The sequence below is a fragment of the Hoplias malabaricus genome, chromosome Y, assembly GCF_029633855.1.
Source record: "Hoplias malabaricus isolate fHopMal1 chromosome Y, fHopMal1.hap1, whole genome shotgun sequence".
In the NCBI taxonomy this organism is placed as follows: domain Eukaryota; kingdom Metazoa; phylum Chordata; class Actinopteri; order Characiformes; family Erythrinidae; genus Hoplias; species Hoplias malabaricus.
Genome location: NC_089820.1, coordinates 68373507 through 68391599, shown reverse-complemented (window position 1 = coordinate 68391599; position 18093 = coordinate 68373507). Strand labels below are relative to the sequence as shown.

The window sequence follows — 18093 nt, the reverse complement described above, 5'->3', positions numbered from 1 at the left end:
TGATTCAAATTAAAAGCCTCCAACACAATCCGCAGTCACGCAGAAAAATAGTGTTTCATATTTTAGTGTTAGTTTAAATGTAAACATTTGCAATTTAAACACATATACAGACTTTTGATTTAAGTATTTAACAAGAAAAAATACTTAAATCAAAAGTCTGTAAATGTGTTTAAATTGCAAATGTTTACATTTAAACTAACACTAAAATATGAAACACTATTTTTTAAATTAAATTTATGATGTTTGTTTTTGTTTATTTAATCCCAGTCCACTCCCTCCCTCCTCACTTTCTTCTTTTTTTTTACTCCCTTCGTCTTCACTCCCTCACTTAAACCATATACCAAGGGCACTGTTGTAGGGTAAAGATATTGCAGTGGCTCTTTAATTTACATAAACCCCTTCACATTGATTTGTGTGCTACTATATAGTATTAGTCATAATATTACTAAAGCTAGCTAGTTGGAAAATGTCGTAAAAAATAGCTAACTATTGATTCATTATTCATTCATTAATTATCTGTAACCGCTTATCCAGTTCAGGGTCGCGGTGGGTCCAGAGCCTACCTGATCTTGAAGATTAAGAACCCTATGTATAAAGCTATTAAAGATAAAAATACACAATGAAGATTTATTTAAGCTTTTTAGTTTATATTTGTTAATCTAATGCATTATTATTTGATGTGAAACCAAAAAAAACCCTTGAAAACCTATAAATCAATAATAGGAATATGTTTTTGCTGATGACTCAGTTTTCTGCCCAGAGACAGCGTGAGATGACGTCATTTGAGTCGAAACGAAACTGAAAGTAAACGCCGTCTGTTTGTTCCTTCGCAGCGTCGTCTTTCTTGATAATAGCGATTATAATTACACCATTTCATGACGAATATGACACACAAATTTTGAAGGAGCACCTTGGTTTTTAGGTGTTTTTTCACACTGGATTACTCCCAGAGGCTTCACAGCACCGCGATGAGAGCGCTATTTTTAGAAACGGTAGGATATGCGCTTTCTAACGGTATACGGAGCTCACAGACGCATTCAGACATTCAAGACTTACAAAGCTGGTTATATAAGGTGTGTTCTACCCCGCAAAATGCGGGATTAGACTTGTTTGTTAATTAGAGCTAACTAACCAAATCTGAGTTCTGAAAACTGGTTATAATGTTTATGTGCTTACCTTGTGCTTTACTTTCGCTCCTCTGCACTTGCTCTTAGCTCCTTAGATGGCATCCCCTGCAAATAATCTTCTTTCTTGTCCATCAAATTAATTGCCATGTTTTACACTGAAAATGTCTTCTGTCCAGATGAAATCATTCCTAATGGGGACCCGGAAGTGGGCGGTACCCAACCATATATGTAAGAAGTGTGTTTTCAGAGCACAGAGTGCAATGACAATGGGGACCTATAAGGGGGCGCTACCACACACTCACACTGACGGATAAACATGTGTTACGGGCCAACTCTAAAAACCACACAGGGCCACTATGGGCAGCTCCTACATTCGTTTAAAAGGGTTTTCCTTATGGGGACCTGATTTTTGGTCCCCATACCGCAAGAGGTCCCCATGACGTGACTGTGTAAACAGTTTTTTGTCCCCATACAGTGGGGTTTACCAGAACACACTCTCGGCAAGACACTCCTTTTTTTCTAAACTCACTAAGCACACACACACACAATGTCACGGTGGGGACGTGAGGAGTAGAATTTACTGGAGGCGGACACACTCGCTACAACACAGATAGTTTAATAATGAAGAGATAACAGAACGAAACAAACTTGAAGAGAACCACGAGATAACATTAACGAGCAGGAAACAAAACTACAAGTCTGGGGCGTGAAACAGGCAGGAGACAGAACGAGGCACGAGAAACGAGAAAACAAGCTAGAGAAACAAACGCTACAAAATACAAACAAACTAGAGGGTCATGAAAGGAATAAGAGAGCGAATGAGGAACGAGAAACCAGAAACAAACGACAACGAAAACAAAATGACCGATCACAGGAAGTGAGGGAAGAGGGCTTAAATAAACAAACTTAACACGAAACACCTGACACAGATAACGAAGGTAAAGAAGGCGGAACAGAGACGGGACAAAGGTGGAGCTAGAGAGAAACGAGGGCGGAGATAGGAACAATGATAGACGGAGAAAATAAACAAGAAAGTGCCAGGATGTGACCGACACCCCCCCCCCCAAGACGTGCAACTCCCGGAGCGCGAAAAACGAGACTCTCCAGGAGCTGGCGCAGGAGGGGGCCAGAAGAACCAAAAACAGGAAACCAAAAGATTCAAGACAAGATAGGAAATGGGAACAAGGGACTAGACTTAAACGGACACTGGACAGAACTAGAAAGAAGAGACAGGAAACGAGAGAAGACAGGAGACAAAGCAGGAGAAAACACACGTGACTGGACCTTTGGCTGAACACTGAACGGGGACTGAGACAAAACAGGAGCAGATACACGTGACGGGACTGGGAACTGGACATGGGTCTGGACAGAGGGTTTAACTGTAGACTGGACAGGACTAAAAGGGAATTGGACATGAGACTGGACAGAGGCTTTAACAGGGTACTGGACTGGGCTTACAGGGTACTGAAACATAGACTGGATAGAACTAACAGGGGACTGGACTTGAGGCAAGGGAACTGGGACAGGACTAGGCAGGGGAACAGGGACCATAACCTTAACAGGGACTGACACGAGTATAGTGACAGGGACTGGAAGTGAAAGAAAAGCAGACACAGATACAGGAACAAAAACAGAGACAGGAACCAGAACAGGAACAGACACTGGAACAAAAACAATAGGTGGGTGCCCAGGGCTGGAAAATGTCCGAGGAAATGTCTGAGGTACCAGCCTGGGCACAGTTCTGGGGATCGGCCCCCCGAAGTCCTTGGGGCCGTCCTACGGGTATGACCGGGAGCGGCCGTACCCACAGTCTCGGGGGCAGAAACGGCCGTAGCCACAGTCTCAGAAGCAGAAACGGCCGTAGCCACAGTCTCAGGCTCAAAAGCGGCCGAATCCAAAGTCACAGGAGTAGGAGTGGCTGAGGGAACCGCACTCATGGAGACCGAAGGCCCTGCGGCGACGTCCACGGAGACCGGAGGCCCTGCGGCGACGTCCACGGAGACCGGAGGCCCTGCGGCGATGTCCACGGAGACAGGGGAACCTGCGGCGACGTCCACGGAGACAGGGGAACCTGCGGCGACGTCCACGGAGGCAGGCGGAACTGCGACGACGTCCACGGAGGCAGGCGGAACTGCGACGACGTCCACGGAGGCAGGCGGAACTGCGACGACGTCCACGGAGGCAGGCGGAACTGTGACGACGTTCACGGAGGCAGGAGGATGTGCGACGATGTCCACGGAAGCAGAGGGATCTGCGACGTCGTCCACGGAGGCAGAAGGATCTGCGACGACGTTCACGGAGGCCGTAGGTGCCGCTCTTACGGGAACAGGAGTTGAAACGTCCAGCGAGGCAGGTGCTCGTGCTGCTCGCCGAGCACGAGTTGAGGATTTATCGGGTTTAGGGGCACCGATGGGCACACTCTTGAGGGATTCCCCCAGAGGTGCGCCCCTGTTAGCCTCACCTCCGTTGTCTTGAGGTAGGAGGCTAACAGCCCCTACCCATAACTCCCCCCCCCCCCCCCCAAGAATTTCCCCGGACCTGAGGGGATAATCCTCCAGCGAGGGGGAGACTCCAGCCTGCTTTCTCCTCCGGCTCCGTCGATTCCCGCTGGAGAAATTACTCGATTCCTGAATCGAGGAATAAACGAAGATAATTCCTGAAACGAAGATAATTATCCGCGCCGGGCATGTTCTGGAGCCGTTGACTCCACTCCGTGGCTGCTCTTAAAGCCTCCTCTATCGGATCCTTGGGGCCTGTGCAGAATGGAGTTCTGCGAATAACACCTCTTTTAAACGGGTAGTCCGTGCTTGCTGTGTCCTTAGTTTGATCGGTCATTCTGTCACGGTGGGGACGTGAGGAGTAGAATTTACGGGAGGCGGACACACTCGCTACGACACAGATAGTTTAATAATGAAGAGATAACAGAACGAAACAAACTTGAAGAGAACCACGAGATAACATTAACGAGCAGGAAACAAAACTACAAGTCTGGGGCGTGAAACAGGCAGGAGACAGAACGAGGCACGAGAAATGAGAAAACAAGCTAGAGAAACAAACGCTACAAAATACAAACAAACTAGAGGGTCATGAAAGGAATAAGAGAGCGAATGAGGAACGAGAAACCAGAAACAAACGACAACGAAAACAAAATGACCGATCACAGGAAGTGAGGGAAGAGGGCTTAAATAAACGAACTTAACACGAAACACCTGACACAGATAACGAAGGTAAAGAAGGCGGAACAGAGACGGGACAAAGGTGGAGCTAGAGAGAAACGAGGGCGGAGATAGGAACAATGATAGACGGAGAAAATAAACAAGAAAGTGCCAGGATGTGACACACACACATCACTTTCAACATTCAACACAGTTCTCATAGTCGACTCATTCACACTTTAACAGCATGCTTTTGTTTTCTACCTCTACTTATTTTCTTATACCTTTATTCCTTATTTTTAATTTACGCTCCTTATGAAGTGTAATAATTCAAAGAGAGGCAGCATCAATACAGTGTTCATCAACAGTGTTTTGAGTGGGCACCCCTAATTAAATCTCAGTATCACACCTCCAGTTTCTCATCAAACTGACCCAAAAATCACCTAGTGAATTTCTCAGGATTTACGGTCGGGCTAATCCCACCTCTAATAAAGAGGGCTTAATCCAATCTGCAGCATCCTTTCTTTATTTAACTTAACTATTAACCATTACTTGACCATAAACAAACAAACACACAACACTTTAACTCTTGGTACCTTTCATGCACATTTTTCTCTCTCTTTCTGTGCACTTTTATTTTTCCTTCTTTTTTATCTATTCTTTTCTGAGCTCTTTCTCTTTCTTATTATTACTTTTTATTCAGCCAAGGGTTTTTTTTAAGTATTTTAGTCTTTTTATGCTTGCGGCCTTTTCCCTGAGCTTCCACTCTGCAGTTGTGTAAGTCTCAGCAGCTTTTTAAAGGACCAACAACTGTATTTTTGTATAATTTTGGACTTTTTAAGGCTGTTTTTTCCTTTAAACTCCTTTTTTTTCAAAAGTTTTTTAATCATGCCTCTCTTCCAATAAGCCTTCTTTACATAACGAACTGCATTACAACCTTTTGTGGCAGAGAGACAAGCTCATCAATATGCAGAATTTATATGAAAAAAGGCTCTGCTTACCCGTTTTATGATGCGCTACGATGAGGTTGGTTCTCTCACCCCCAAAACGAAATGCACAAGTTCTGGTGCTGATAACGATCTTTTGCCACCGGTCGGGGTCTCTCAGAGTCCCCTTAGTACGGGCCACCAAAATGTCCTTACCACGACGTATTAATCTTATATCTAGTCTAAACTATAATACTTAAAAGAATAAGTTCAAATAAAAGTTTCTAGTTCTTTTTAAAGATACTTGAAAGATGAAGACGACTTCTTGGAAGATCAGCAGGCTCTTTATTTTCTTAAAGCATTGGAGAGCAGTCTCAGAAGCCTCCTGCAGAATCACTCACAATGAGATACTGAAGACCACAGTTTACATACACTTTTTGGGGTGAGATCATCTCGCCCCTCCTATTTTTTTTAAATTAAGTTGCATTCCATAGAACCCCAATTAAAATGATACCCTCATCTTCTAGGTATGCAGTGTATTATAGGAGCCCAATTAAAAGGTCATCCTTATCTTCTATGGATGTCTTATCACGCTGTACCAAACACTCTCATGCTACCATTTGCCTTTTTTCCCACAGAGTTCAGGCCTGAGTTTTAAACTCAAGTATCCATTTGACCATTGTAATATTTTTTGCCATAAAACTCATTTGTTTAAAATAATTCTCATGTCTTTATATTATTTGTTTATTACAGTCACGTGTTTTCTATATTATTTGTTTATTACAGTCACATGTTTTCTATATTATTTGTTTATTACAGTAACATGTTTTCTATATTACTTGTTTATTACAGTCACATGTTTCTATATTATTTGTTTATTACAGTCACGTGTTTTCTATATTATTTGTTTATTACAGTCACGTGTTTTCTATATTATTTGTTTATTACAGTCACGTGTTTTCTATATTATTTGTTTATTACAGTCACATGTTTTCTATATTATTTGTTTATTGCAGTCACATGTTTTCTATATTATTTGTTTATTGCAGTAACATGTTTTCTATATTATTTGTTTATTGCAGTAACATGTTTTCTATATTATTTGTTTATTACAGTCACATGTTTTCTATATTATTTGTTTATTACAGTCACATGTTTCTATATTATTTGTTTATTGCAGTAACATGTTTTCTATATTATTTGTTTATTACAGTCACATGTTTTCTATATTATTTGTTTATTACAGTCACATGTTTTCTATATTATTTGTTTATTGCAGTAACATGTTTTCTATATTATTTGTTTATTGCAGTAACATGTTTTCTATATTATTTGTTTATTGCAGTAACATGTTTTCTATATTATTTGTTTATTGCAGTAACATGTCTGTATATTTTTGCCTCTGGGGAAATGTCCCATGCCTGATCTATGAAAAAGTGGATTCTCCATCAATACTCAAGGACACTTCACACTTCAGCAGTTACAGGGGATGAATAGCTATTTTCTGACTGTACACATTTAATCTGTAATTTCTATCTGTAAAAGCTTAAGTTTATTATTGTTTTACTCTGTTATTCGTCCCCTGTAACAACTGCTGAAGTGTGAAGTGTCCTTGAGTGTCATGAAAGACGAGTATAAATAAAGTGTATTATTATAATTATTTATTTAAAAAATCTATATTTCTGTGCAACAGAAGAATAACTGGGGGATTTGGAGCTCCTCTCAGCCCATGGACTGTGAAATAAAAGTAGAGGACAGAAACTTTAGAACACTGGCCCTTTACTGCAGCAGCAGGGATCTCACAGTCACTTCAGTTATTGTTTAATTAGACTGTATTTATCAGTGGCTAATTAAAGTTTGTCCTTATGAGCGAATAGATACAGGTACTTAACTGCAGTCATTTAATCAAATATAAAATAATTATTATAAATAAATAAATAAATAAATCCAAACATTGGTAAGTGGTGTGTTCTCTTGCAGCAGTTTGTGAATGTGGCCGTCTAGTGTCCGCAGACCTTCACTGCAGCAGGTGATAAACACCACACTACAAACAGTTAATTGTTGTTTCATTAATGAGAACCATGTTCAGAAACTGAGGTGATTTGTGACACGCCGCGAAATAATAAATATTTACATTTTTTATTACTTTTTTTTTTTCACAAACATTTTGTGAACTCTACATTTCCACTTTCATTACGTCCACCACAAGCACAAAAGATAAAGGTACAAAAGGTAATAAATATTTTTTATATTAAAGTTTTGTTTGAGTTTGAGTGGTCTTTATTATTCCTGACTTTTATTTCTGATTCCTGCAACAACATAAAACTCTGAAGGAACACATATGGAATTATGAACCAATAAAGTGTTAAAGAAAGCAGAATATGTTTAATACTTTAGACTCTTCACAGTAGCCCCCTGTAGCTTTGATGACAGCTTCACACACTCTCTCCGTTCTCTCAGTCGGCTTCATGAGGTCGTCACCTGGAACGGTTTTCAGTGAACAGCTGTGGCCTCGTCGAGAGTTCATCTGTAGAACCGCTCTCTTCTGAATGTGTCTGAGACTGTAACTGGGGTTGTGCAGAGGTAGGGGCTGGTACACAGTTCTATACAGTGACTAGCTCTACTCCACCAATCAATGATTGCGGACACGGGGAGAACACACCACACAGACAGTCACCCGGAGTGGGAATCAGGTCCCTGGAGCTGTGTGACTGCAACACTACCTGCTACCGTGCCGCCTAAACATATTAATATAATCCACAAATCAAGCTTTACACAGTATTCACTGAGAAACGGTGCTTGTTTTTCAGTCAAAACACATCTCACACAAATGAAAACCTCTTTAACTTTTATTTATTGGAAAGAAAATGTGGCATTTTACAAGTTGTGATTACGTTATTTTAAACACTCATTACAACCCCAACTCATTCAAATAAATGGTATCCGAGCTCAAATATCTTTACAATCACACTTTGTGTTGAGATAAATAAAAGATTATTTATTAGTTTATTAGAAAAATTAGTTCTTTTATAAATACGTTACCTTTAGTTTAAACAAAACAGAAAGCATTTCTAAAGGAAGAGCACTGCAGGCGTTTACTAAAACTCTAATGTAGCAGAGGAGCTAAAAGAGTAGCTAAATCAGCCCTGTCTTAGTGTGTGAACTGGTTCAGATTAATTTTCTTCACACAGAACCCTGTATTTTGACCTGCAGTCTCTATCGCGCCATTTAAAGCCTTGCTCTGTGTCGATTGCCCCACAGTTCTGAGACAGTGGAGCCTCTGGTGCTCTCCCACCGACCCAGTTACTAAAGGGTCCCACAGAGATCCCATTCGTCCAGATCCAGAACCCAAAGAGTCGACTCTGTCCGAGCCCCAGCCACAGAGTCCCAGAGACACCCCTCCTCCTGAGCTCTCTCTCCACCTCTTTCTGGTCCAGGTCAGACTCAATGCGCAGGACACTGCTCCTGTTCTCTTTCTTACAGTAGTCCAGAGCACTCTCCCAGTTCATAGGCTCATTACTCACATGGATGTACGCTGTGAGAGACGGAGTTACAAACACAAGAGAATGTTTTAGAGTTAAAGTTGAACAATATTGAGGATGAGAGAGTGTTGGTGAAGTCTTGACTTACTGCTGTAGCACAGGGCAGAGGTCAGTTTACTGCACGGCACAGAGAACCACGACCCTTTTTTCAACTGTACACAATCTGGTGATTGTGGTGATGAAGTTTGAGGTTTACTAGATGCCCAGTTTCTGTAGGCAGAGCGTCCTCCATCAGTCCACTGCCAGTCATCCTGCAGGAGGCCAATCCAGAACGGCGTGGAGCTTCTTTTCCCTTCATTGTACACACTTTCATTTTGGGTCTGATCTCTGATGCTGACCAGATCAGTGTGGTTCCTCCTGCAGTGACTCTGAGCTTCGTACCAGGTCAGATTCTTCAGAACTAAACTATAGCTGAAGGTGAGGTCAGAAACATCTGTGGACAGAAATAAATAGACACATTAAAGTTGCTAGAGTTAAAGTTAATGGAGTTTACCTAATGGTGCTTCACTTGAACACAAACAAGAAAACACTTTGAACAGAGTGAGTTTGAGGAGGAGGTTCTCTAAGCATTGTCAGCAGTTACCTTGGTTATAGCACATGGAAGTTCTGTTCTCTGTGCACTTAAGAGAATCCCATTGACCATCAGCCTTCACTGTAGCACAGCAGGGCTCTGATCCACACCTGTTTGTTATGTTATTGAATGTAACATCATCTCCATTAGACCATTTCCCACTCCAATTCGACTGATTCCGATAGAGACCGATCCAGGCAGAGCATATACCACTCAGCACAGTGTTCTCTTCCTCGCTGTACACAGTGACCAGGTCAGTGTAGTAGGCTCTGCAAGCTGTTTGAGCCTCAGACCGATTCATCTGCTTCTCAATGATGTAGAAAGTTCGGAGTCTCCTGTCGAAGGCTGTGGAAAATAAAATAAAAAAATATTTATTTAATTCAGTAAGAGAACAGTCACAAGGCTGGATGTGATGTATGTGGTTATTCTTGGCACTTGGTGTTTCAGAAATATTGAAATATTTCCTTTATTCTAAACACAGGTGTGAAATGTGATTCCTTCATTTTCTACTGGAGCTATGAATGTTTTGAGACAGATCCACCCCCAACAATTACTTCACTGTGTAAAGTGCATTAATGAACATAGACCTGCCACAAACAGTGTTGGGTTTTCTGAAGTAAACTTGCTAAAGTAGTGGCAAAAAGCGATGATGGTAACAACAGCCACGACCCTGAGCTCACTATGAATCTAAGCCAGTTTTTGTAGATAACACTGTGTCCTACTGTGTCAGAAACTACACGACCAAATCTGTTAGACATCATTTTACAAGCTGATGCACAATGAAGTAATAATTTAGGTTTGTGGTTTGCTCAACGCTATAAACATCACATCACTGTAAACTATTAGTGAAGAGAACTTCAGATGCCAAATATGTGTTGTCTGATTTGACTACATTTGGGGTAAAATTGGATTATTTTTACATTTTGGCCAAATTAGGGACAATAAGGATTTTGAATTTGAATTTTATGTAGAATTTCAGTTTTAATTAATGAATTAATCCTTTCATTCATTATCTGTAAGCGCTTAGTTCAGGGTCACGGTGGGTCCAGAGCCTACCTGGAATCATTGGGCGCAAGGTGGGAATACACCCTGGAGGGGGCGCCAGTCCTTCACAGGGCATTATTATATATTAGTATTTATTTATTTCTGTTTATGTAATTTTCAGTCAATTTCAATTTATTTGTGTATTAATAATAAGTCCAGTCCTTCACAGGGCAACACACAGACATTCACTCACACCTATGGACACTGTTGAGTCACCAATCCACCTACCAATGTGTGTTTTTGGACTGTGGGAGGAAACCGAAGCACCCAGAGGAAACCCATGCAGACACAGGGAGAACACACCACACTCCTCACAGACAGTCACCCAGAGGAAACCCACGCAGACACAAGGAGAACACACCACACTCCTCACAGACAGTCACCCGGAGTGGGAAACGAACCCACAACCTCCAGGTTCCTGGAGCTGTGTGCCTGCGACACTACCTGCTGCACCACCGTGCCGCCCCTAATTAATTCATTGATTGACTGATTGATCAAAATACTGTTCGTCTGAGCTGGGTCGATTTGAACTGGCACCAAAATGACACACCGATCCAGCACCACAAGAGGGACCCAGTTTACTTCTGAAACATTTTGTGATAAATTATTAACTATGAACCGAGGAAGACTAACTCTACTGAATCTGAGCTCTCATTTCACATTCACTGTCCTGTGTACACCGTGTGCAGTTTGAAGTTTTAAAGTTCATGCTTTTTAATGTTCCGAGGTCTCTCCATCGCCCGAACGCCTCCGGATGCTGTTTCTCAGCTGTGGCTGAGCAGGCAACGGAGGGAGAGAGCTACTGGGCCTGGTTTGTAAGATTTAGATCAATGTAAAAATATAAAATGATGCACTGAGGTGTGTTTTATTCTGGAAGCTGCTGAGAATGAGGGTGTGTGTGTTTACGACTTACTGCGGTAGCACAGAGCAGGCTGAGCATTAGGGCATGGCACTGCTTCCCATTTCCCATTATTCAGATGTGAACAGTTTGATGATGATGATGATGGTGGTGTAGGTGGTGGTGGTGATGATGATGATGATGATGATGATGATGATGATGTTCGAGGCTGACCACTCGTCAAGTTCCTGTAGACAGAGCATCCTCCATCAATACACTCCCAGTCATCCCTCAGCAGACAGACCCAGAACGATCCGTTGCTGTTCTGATCTTTGATGTGGACCAGATCTTTGTAGAGCTTCCTGCAGTGTCTCTGAGCTTCACAATGGGGCATACTCTTAGGGATTAACTGGTAAATAATGAAATGGGCAGCAACATCTGTGGAAATGTAAGGATGGAAAGAGTAATACTGAATATTCATTCATTGTCTGTAACCCTTATCCAGTACAGGGTCGCAGTGGGTCCGGAACATACCTGGAATCACTTAACAGGGTGACACACACTCACACATTCACTCACACACTCACACCTACGGACACTTTTGAGTCTCCAATTCACATACCAACGTGTGTTTTTGAAACCCACGCAGACACAGGGAGAACACACCACACTCCTCACAGACAGTCACCCGGAGTAAACCCACGCAGACACAGAGAGAACACACCACACTCCTCACAGACAGTCACCCGGAGGAAACCCATGCAGACACAGGGAGAACACACCACACTCCTCACAGACAGTCACCTGGAGGAAACCCACGCAGACACAGGGAGAACACACCACACTCCTCACAAACAGTCACCTGGAGCGGGACTCAAACCCACAACCTCTAGGTCCCTGGAGCTGTAACAGAGACATTACCTGCTGCTCCTCTGTACCACCCTTGTTGAATATTGAAGATGGATCAAACAAAATAATAAAAAATGTATAATAATTTAAATCGTCATCATTAATCTGTGTTAATTATGGCTTGAACAGCATTTATATAAATTTGAATATTGATTCAGATTATCACTGTGTAAAAATATAAGTCTCACTTCTTCACTCCAAAACCCTCAGCTAGATTCGTCAATTTTACAGCAGCTGTCCTTCACACTGTGAACGTTTCATGACGAATAGAAACACTCCAAAATCACTTGGAGTAAAATTGGTTTTTACATTTACTTCGACCAGGGGCGATTTTAGGAACACACACACACACACACACACACACACACACACATACACTTTTGTGTGAGAATTATTTCCATACTGGTGAAGGAGGAAGTAAGGAGAAAGTACTGTAAATGAATTATTGATTAAAATGATAAGATGAAAAGAGAGGTACTGTATAAATAAAAAATAAAGGGAGAAGGGACACCCTCCATGACATAAATATATTTATACTGTGAACAGGAAGTTTTTGACAGTTACTGTTTTGTTTTGCCACTACTCACTACAGGTCTGTTTTCTCTCCTGGTTCTTCCTGCTCTTGTCCGGTCTCCATCTTTATTACTTTAATTTTATATTTATTTATACACAAATAAATTGAAATTGACTGAAAATTACATAAATAGAAATAAATAAATAATAATATATAATAATAATAATAATAATAATAATAATAATAATAATAATTATAATAATAATAACCAAAAGCGTTTGAGAAGTATAAATAAATGTAAGAGGTGGTTGTGGAGAATAAACAGTTCATGCTCAGTTTGGTTGTGTGAAATCATTGTGGAAAACAAAAGCTGTCATGGCTTTATCACTAATGTGCTCTTCACTAACTTTAACTGTCAACTTTCTCACCTGCTTTTTGCTGTCCATTCTTCTCACAGTTTCCCTCTTTCTGCTGCCAAACAACTGACAAAAATAACACAAATAATGAGTATTTTAAACTAATAACAGACAAATAAATAGATTAATATCAACTTATAGCATTTTTTCCTAAAATACTGAGCTGCTGTGGGCTAGTCTTATTCAAATCACACCCTGATTCTAATAATCTGTTATCAATATTATGAAGATCATATGCAGATTCTGAGGATATGACAGACTCACAGACTATAACACAGACTAAAAAAAGATTTATCACATAAAAAGCATGAATATTTTGGGTCTGAGCATTCGCAGAGCTGCATAGTAGCACATTTCGACAAGTAGCACAAGTCGTCAGAAAACCTGCACTCGAGTGTGTGTGCGTGCACACTATTTTTTTTAATTTATGAGAGATAACCATAAAAAAGACATTTCCCTCGTATTTTTACAGGTGCTTTAACTCAAAACTTAAAAAAGAGGCTAGAAACACTCATGACGTCGACTGTAAATTACTGTTTTTGGAGATACATAATTTATATTGGACAGCAATGATATACAATCACCATAATTCATATCTGAGAACTGCTGTGTGACCAGTCCACACTGATGTTTCAAACTGCAGATCAGTTTATTACACCATTGCACAGCTGTTCCTACCACTGTATCACAGTCACTGTTCAGAAGCTTCAGAAACTGATGCTTATAAAAGTGACACTCAGAATTAGAGCTTGATTTTTATCAGAAATATCAGTGAGTATATTAATATACAGTTCATACAATTAACAGTCAGTAATTACCTTTTTTACAGCACATGAAAGCTTTCTTCTCTGTGCAATTACGACTTTCCCATGACCCATCCACCTTCACAGCAGCACAGCAGAGCCCTGCCCCACAGTCCCATGTCAGATCACTGAATTTAACATCATTACCATTAGACCATTTAAAGCTTGGCTGATTGCAGTTCAGACCAATCCAATATCGCTCAATCAACGTCTCGTGCAGTATTGTCCTTCTTACTGTACACAGTGACCAGGTCAGTGTAGTTTGTTCTGCACGCCGCTCGAGCCTCAGACTGATTCATCATCTTCTCAATGAGGTGGAAAGTCTTGAACATTCTCTGGTCTGCAGATGAAAAGTCTGTAAAAGTGCTCTCTAGTTAATGAAGCAGAACTGAAATGACAGGTGTAGGTGAGACGTGTATTTTGATTGTATTTGCCTGCAGTTTATTCTTCCTTTGTGCACTGTGTCTTTAGTAAATTGATAACTAGGATAAAAATGACCAAAATGGGGATTTTATAGATTTAATTAGAACCTGAATATTCTGAGCATGTTGCTAGCTATAAAACAGTTATTATTCATTGTGAACTGCTGCTCTAAAGCTCAACTCACCACTATCTCATAGGGTTATTTTAAATTTGACTTTCAGATTAAATGAGGATTCTCCTCAACGTAAAACGCAAGCTTAAATAAAGAATAAATAAAGAAAAAAAAACAGTTCTTCATTCATTCATTCATTATCTGTAACCCTTATCCAGTTCAGGGTCGCAGTGGGTGCAGAGCCTACCTGGAATCATTGGGCGCAAGGCGGGAATACACCCTGGAGGGGGCGCCAGTCCTTCGCAGGGCGACACACACTCACACATTCCACCAATGTGTGTTTTTGGAGCGTAGGAGGAAACCGTAGCACCCAGAGGAAACCCACACAGACACAGGGAGAACACACCACACTCCTCACAGACAGTCACCCGGAGGAAACCTACGCAGACACAGAGAGAGCACATCAAACTCACCATAACAGTTGTTATTATTATTAATTTGTTTATTGTTTATTTGACGTCTATGTGGAGGAGATTCTTGACCTTGGAATTTTGAATCTGCTAAACTTGACCTCTAGACGGGAAACTGAGTTTGTGAAAAAATGTAAATAGAAACGACAAGCTCCATTTTAGATTGACCGATTTGGACTGCGCATGAGCAAAACATCATATCTTGTTGGAGCAATTGTAAAGAGACACAGCCCTTTTTTTGTCTGAACGTCACGTCTGTCCCACGTCGTTATTCGTCACGTTTTGTTTAAACAGAACAATACCTCAACACGGAGATAGTAAGTTGTAAATAAACACACTTTGCCGGTGTTCCCGTTGTTTAAAACTGTAAAGGACAGTGAGGAAACGCTAACTCATTTTTCTGTCTGATTAAAGTTACTCACTCTTGAATATAAAGCATCTCTTTGCTTTGGAAAACAGTCCTTGCTGCTGAAAACTACACGCACGAAGGTCTGCGCATGCGCCGCCCAAAATCAGGTAGCGACCACCACCGCCCCCAAGCTACGTCACTGTATTTATGGTGCTACGTTAATTTCATCAAACTCTTCGGGTGTGTGAGTGACTGGCTGGTGGAGCAGGATTAGGTTTATTACACATCATTTTCATTATGTAAATAAACTTACTTGAGAAGACGATGAGGAAGATGAGGACGGCTGCCATGGTGACAAAACCCCTCCCTCCAGCGCAGGTTTGGTGTCTGTGGATTTAAAATAGAGCGTATTCTTTTCGCTAAACTTCACAGTTTAGTGTCTTTTAAACGAGGGACAGGGCACGGCGTGGGGATAAAAAGTCCCTGGCAGGGGTATGAAAACCACAACTGATTTGCAGCTTGTTTCTGTGCACTGAAACTATAACAACAAAGACATATCACCATTTCTATCTGCATCTATCTCTGTTTATCTCTGTTTTTGTATCTCCATCAGTCCACACCATATTATTATAACTGCTAATAAACTTATTTAAATATCAATCAACACTGTTATTTCACTGCTATTTGTTTATTTTTGCATATGTCTCTCCTATAATATTATAATAGTAGTTTACCAAGATGGACGTCACTGTTTTAAAACCTGTAGCACATGATGTACTGTATCAGACTGAATGTTCAGAGGATTTAGCTCACAGCCGTAACTATTTTGTCAAATGCAGATTAAAAATAGTGAGTTCACTAATAACATCCTAATTATTTTATAACGGATCAGTAGCAGAGACATTTCCAGAAAGACAAAGGTAAACAAGACTCTCACCTGATGAAGAGCGTGTCACTGAATGAGGTGGAACTATTCAAATGCTGAAGATAATGCTCGTGAAGCAGTCAGGCCTAGTGTGGGCAGGAGCTGGTAAACAAATTTATGAAAGTTGACAGAACCACGCTGTAAATATCTGCACTAGTTTTGTGTTTGGTTTAAAGTGTTTACCCTCCTAAGAGAGTGAAATGTAAATGGTTTTAAAAAGCAACATCCAAACCTTTCAAACCTCAAACAACATCGAGTAAATCATGGGTATTAGAAAGGAGCTATATACATGTAACCTATTACTATTATTATTATTATTATTATTACTATTACTCATGAAAATTCAGTGATAAATCATCTTCATCTGCCCATTGTTCCATGTTCACATTACATCTGAACCACACCAAAGTTTATCACTTCACCACATTCAGAGCAGAGACACGACGGGCTGCGCTTCTCAAAGGAGTGTGACGTTTGGTTTATTTTATTTCATTTCTTTATTTTTAGCAGGGGCTCATTTCCTTATGTTATTTACTGCTGACTGAGACAGTACAGAGTCATATAACATTTATGATTACTTTATGTTAGATGTTTGTGCTCAAGTAGATACTGAAATCTACATAAATGACATTTACTACAGAAAATATACAACATTTTTTACTTAAAAATAATTTACTGTTTAAAGTATTGTGCACTGCACTAAAAAGAAATCATTCACCGATCTAGTGATTGTTTAGGGCTGTGACTAAATTGTCACCACTCTTTATTTCTGACTGCAATCGTTAGAAACACTACTGTCAGAAAATAAGGCAGGGTACAGGTACGTATTTGTCACTAAAGGTACAACAGTGGTATTAATGTGGTACCTGTATAAACCTCAAGTGACAGCAAAAGGTACCAACACAGTCACAGTTTATTTCTGAGACTGTACTAGTAAACAAACCTTTAAAATCAACAAACACACACTTGCTCAGTCCAATAATGTACAACGTAACATGAGGAGAAGAATCTAATCAAGTGCCTCTATGCCCTGTGAAGGACTGGCGCCCCCTCCAGGGTGTATCCCTGCCTTGCGCCCAATGATTCCAGGTAGGCTCTGGACCCACCGCGACCCTGAACTGGATAAGGGTTACAGATAATGAATGAATGAATGAATGAATAATTCTGCTGTATAATATGTGAAGATGGCCTAATTGTCCAAGCTAAAACTGGACAGGTAAAGACACTACATATTATTTAACGGCTCCCAAACAAGGAGTTTAGCAAAATGAATAAAATAATTAATTATTAATTAATAATAATTAATAATCATTGACCCTGTCAATGTAGTGTTTCTGCCACCACAACGTGTGCTTTACTGTTTCCACTACATCTGCTTCTAATCTAAGCTCACTGCTTTGTAAACACAAGCTGTAGTTTCAGTGTCGATGATTTACATGGGAGCGGTTTGGAGCCTGTAAAATTATGAAAGAAGAGGAGAGCTGTGGAAACTAAAGGCAAATGTGTGTCCTGTAAAAACAAGGGCTGCTCATAGAAACATCATCACGACTGTAAATAGATTTGCATCACGGAAACCATCCGTAATATTATAATATATTTCACTGGCATGAGCAATGATACCAGGCCTGTGAGGTTTAACCTCATGTTTGATGAATGTTTGTTGGAAGAGAAGATCCAGAATATTGTCATAGTTCACACACGAACATGTATCTTAGGTTTGTGTGACGTTATTATAAGATTATCCAGGTTCTAGATGTTCATCGGTTGTTGTAAGTCATCGTCTGCAGTTTTTTATTTTGTTTTCGCACTTCTCTAGAAGGCCTTCTTTCTGTGTTCGTTTGCGTCATGGGTTTCATTTACATTTAACTCGGAGACTGTCTTTGTTTTGGACTCTGAGTTTTGCTTAAAGCTTTTATTACCCACTAACAACGACAGCAGTGTGCTCCTGAACACCCCGCCCACTCATGAA

The 18093-nt window shown here is 40.5% G+C and overlaps 1 protein-coding gene across 1 annotated transcript; it reads right to left on the bottom strand.

Moving 5' to 3' along the window:
* Positions 1 to 8083: 8083 nt before the first annotated feature.
* LOC136679577 (macrophage mannose receptor 1-like) lies at positions 8084 to 15561 on the bottom strand. The gene is made up of 9 exons (XM_066658187.1): positions 15513 to 15561; positions 14628 to 14819; positions 14081 to 14200; positions 13861 to 13947; positions 13055 to 13108; positions 11279 to 11641; positions 9334 to 9666; positions 8839 to 9183; positions 8084 to 8743 (listed from the first exon to the last, which is right to left on the bottom strand). Exons 1-9 carry the CDS (start codon positions 15547 to 15549, stop codon positions 8382 to 8384), a joined length of 1893 nt encoding a protein of 630 aa, XP_066514284.1. The 5' UTR covers positions 15550 to 15561; the 3' UTR covers positions 8084 to 8381.
* Positions 15562 to 18093: the final 2532 nt, after the last annotated feature.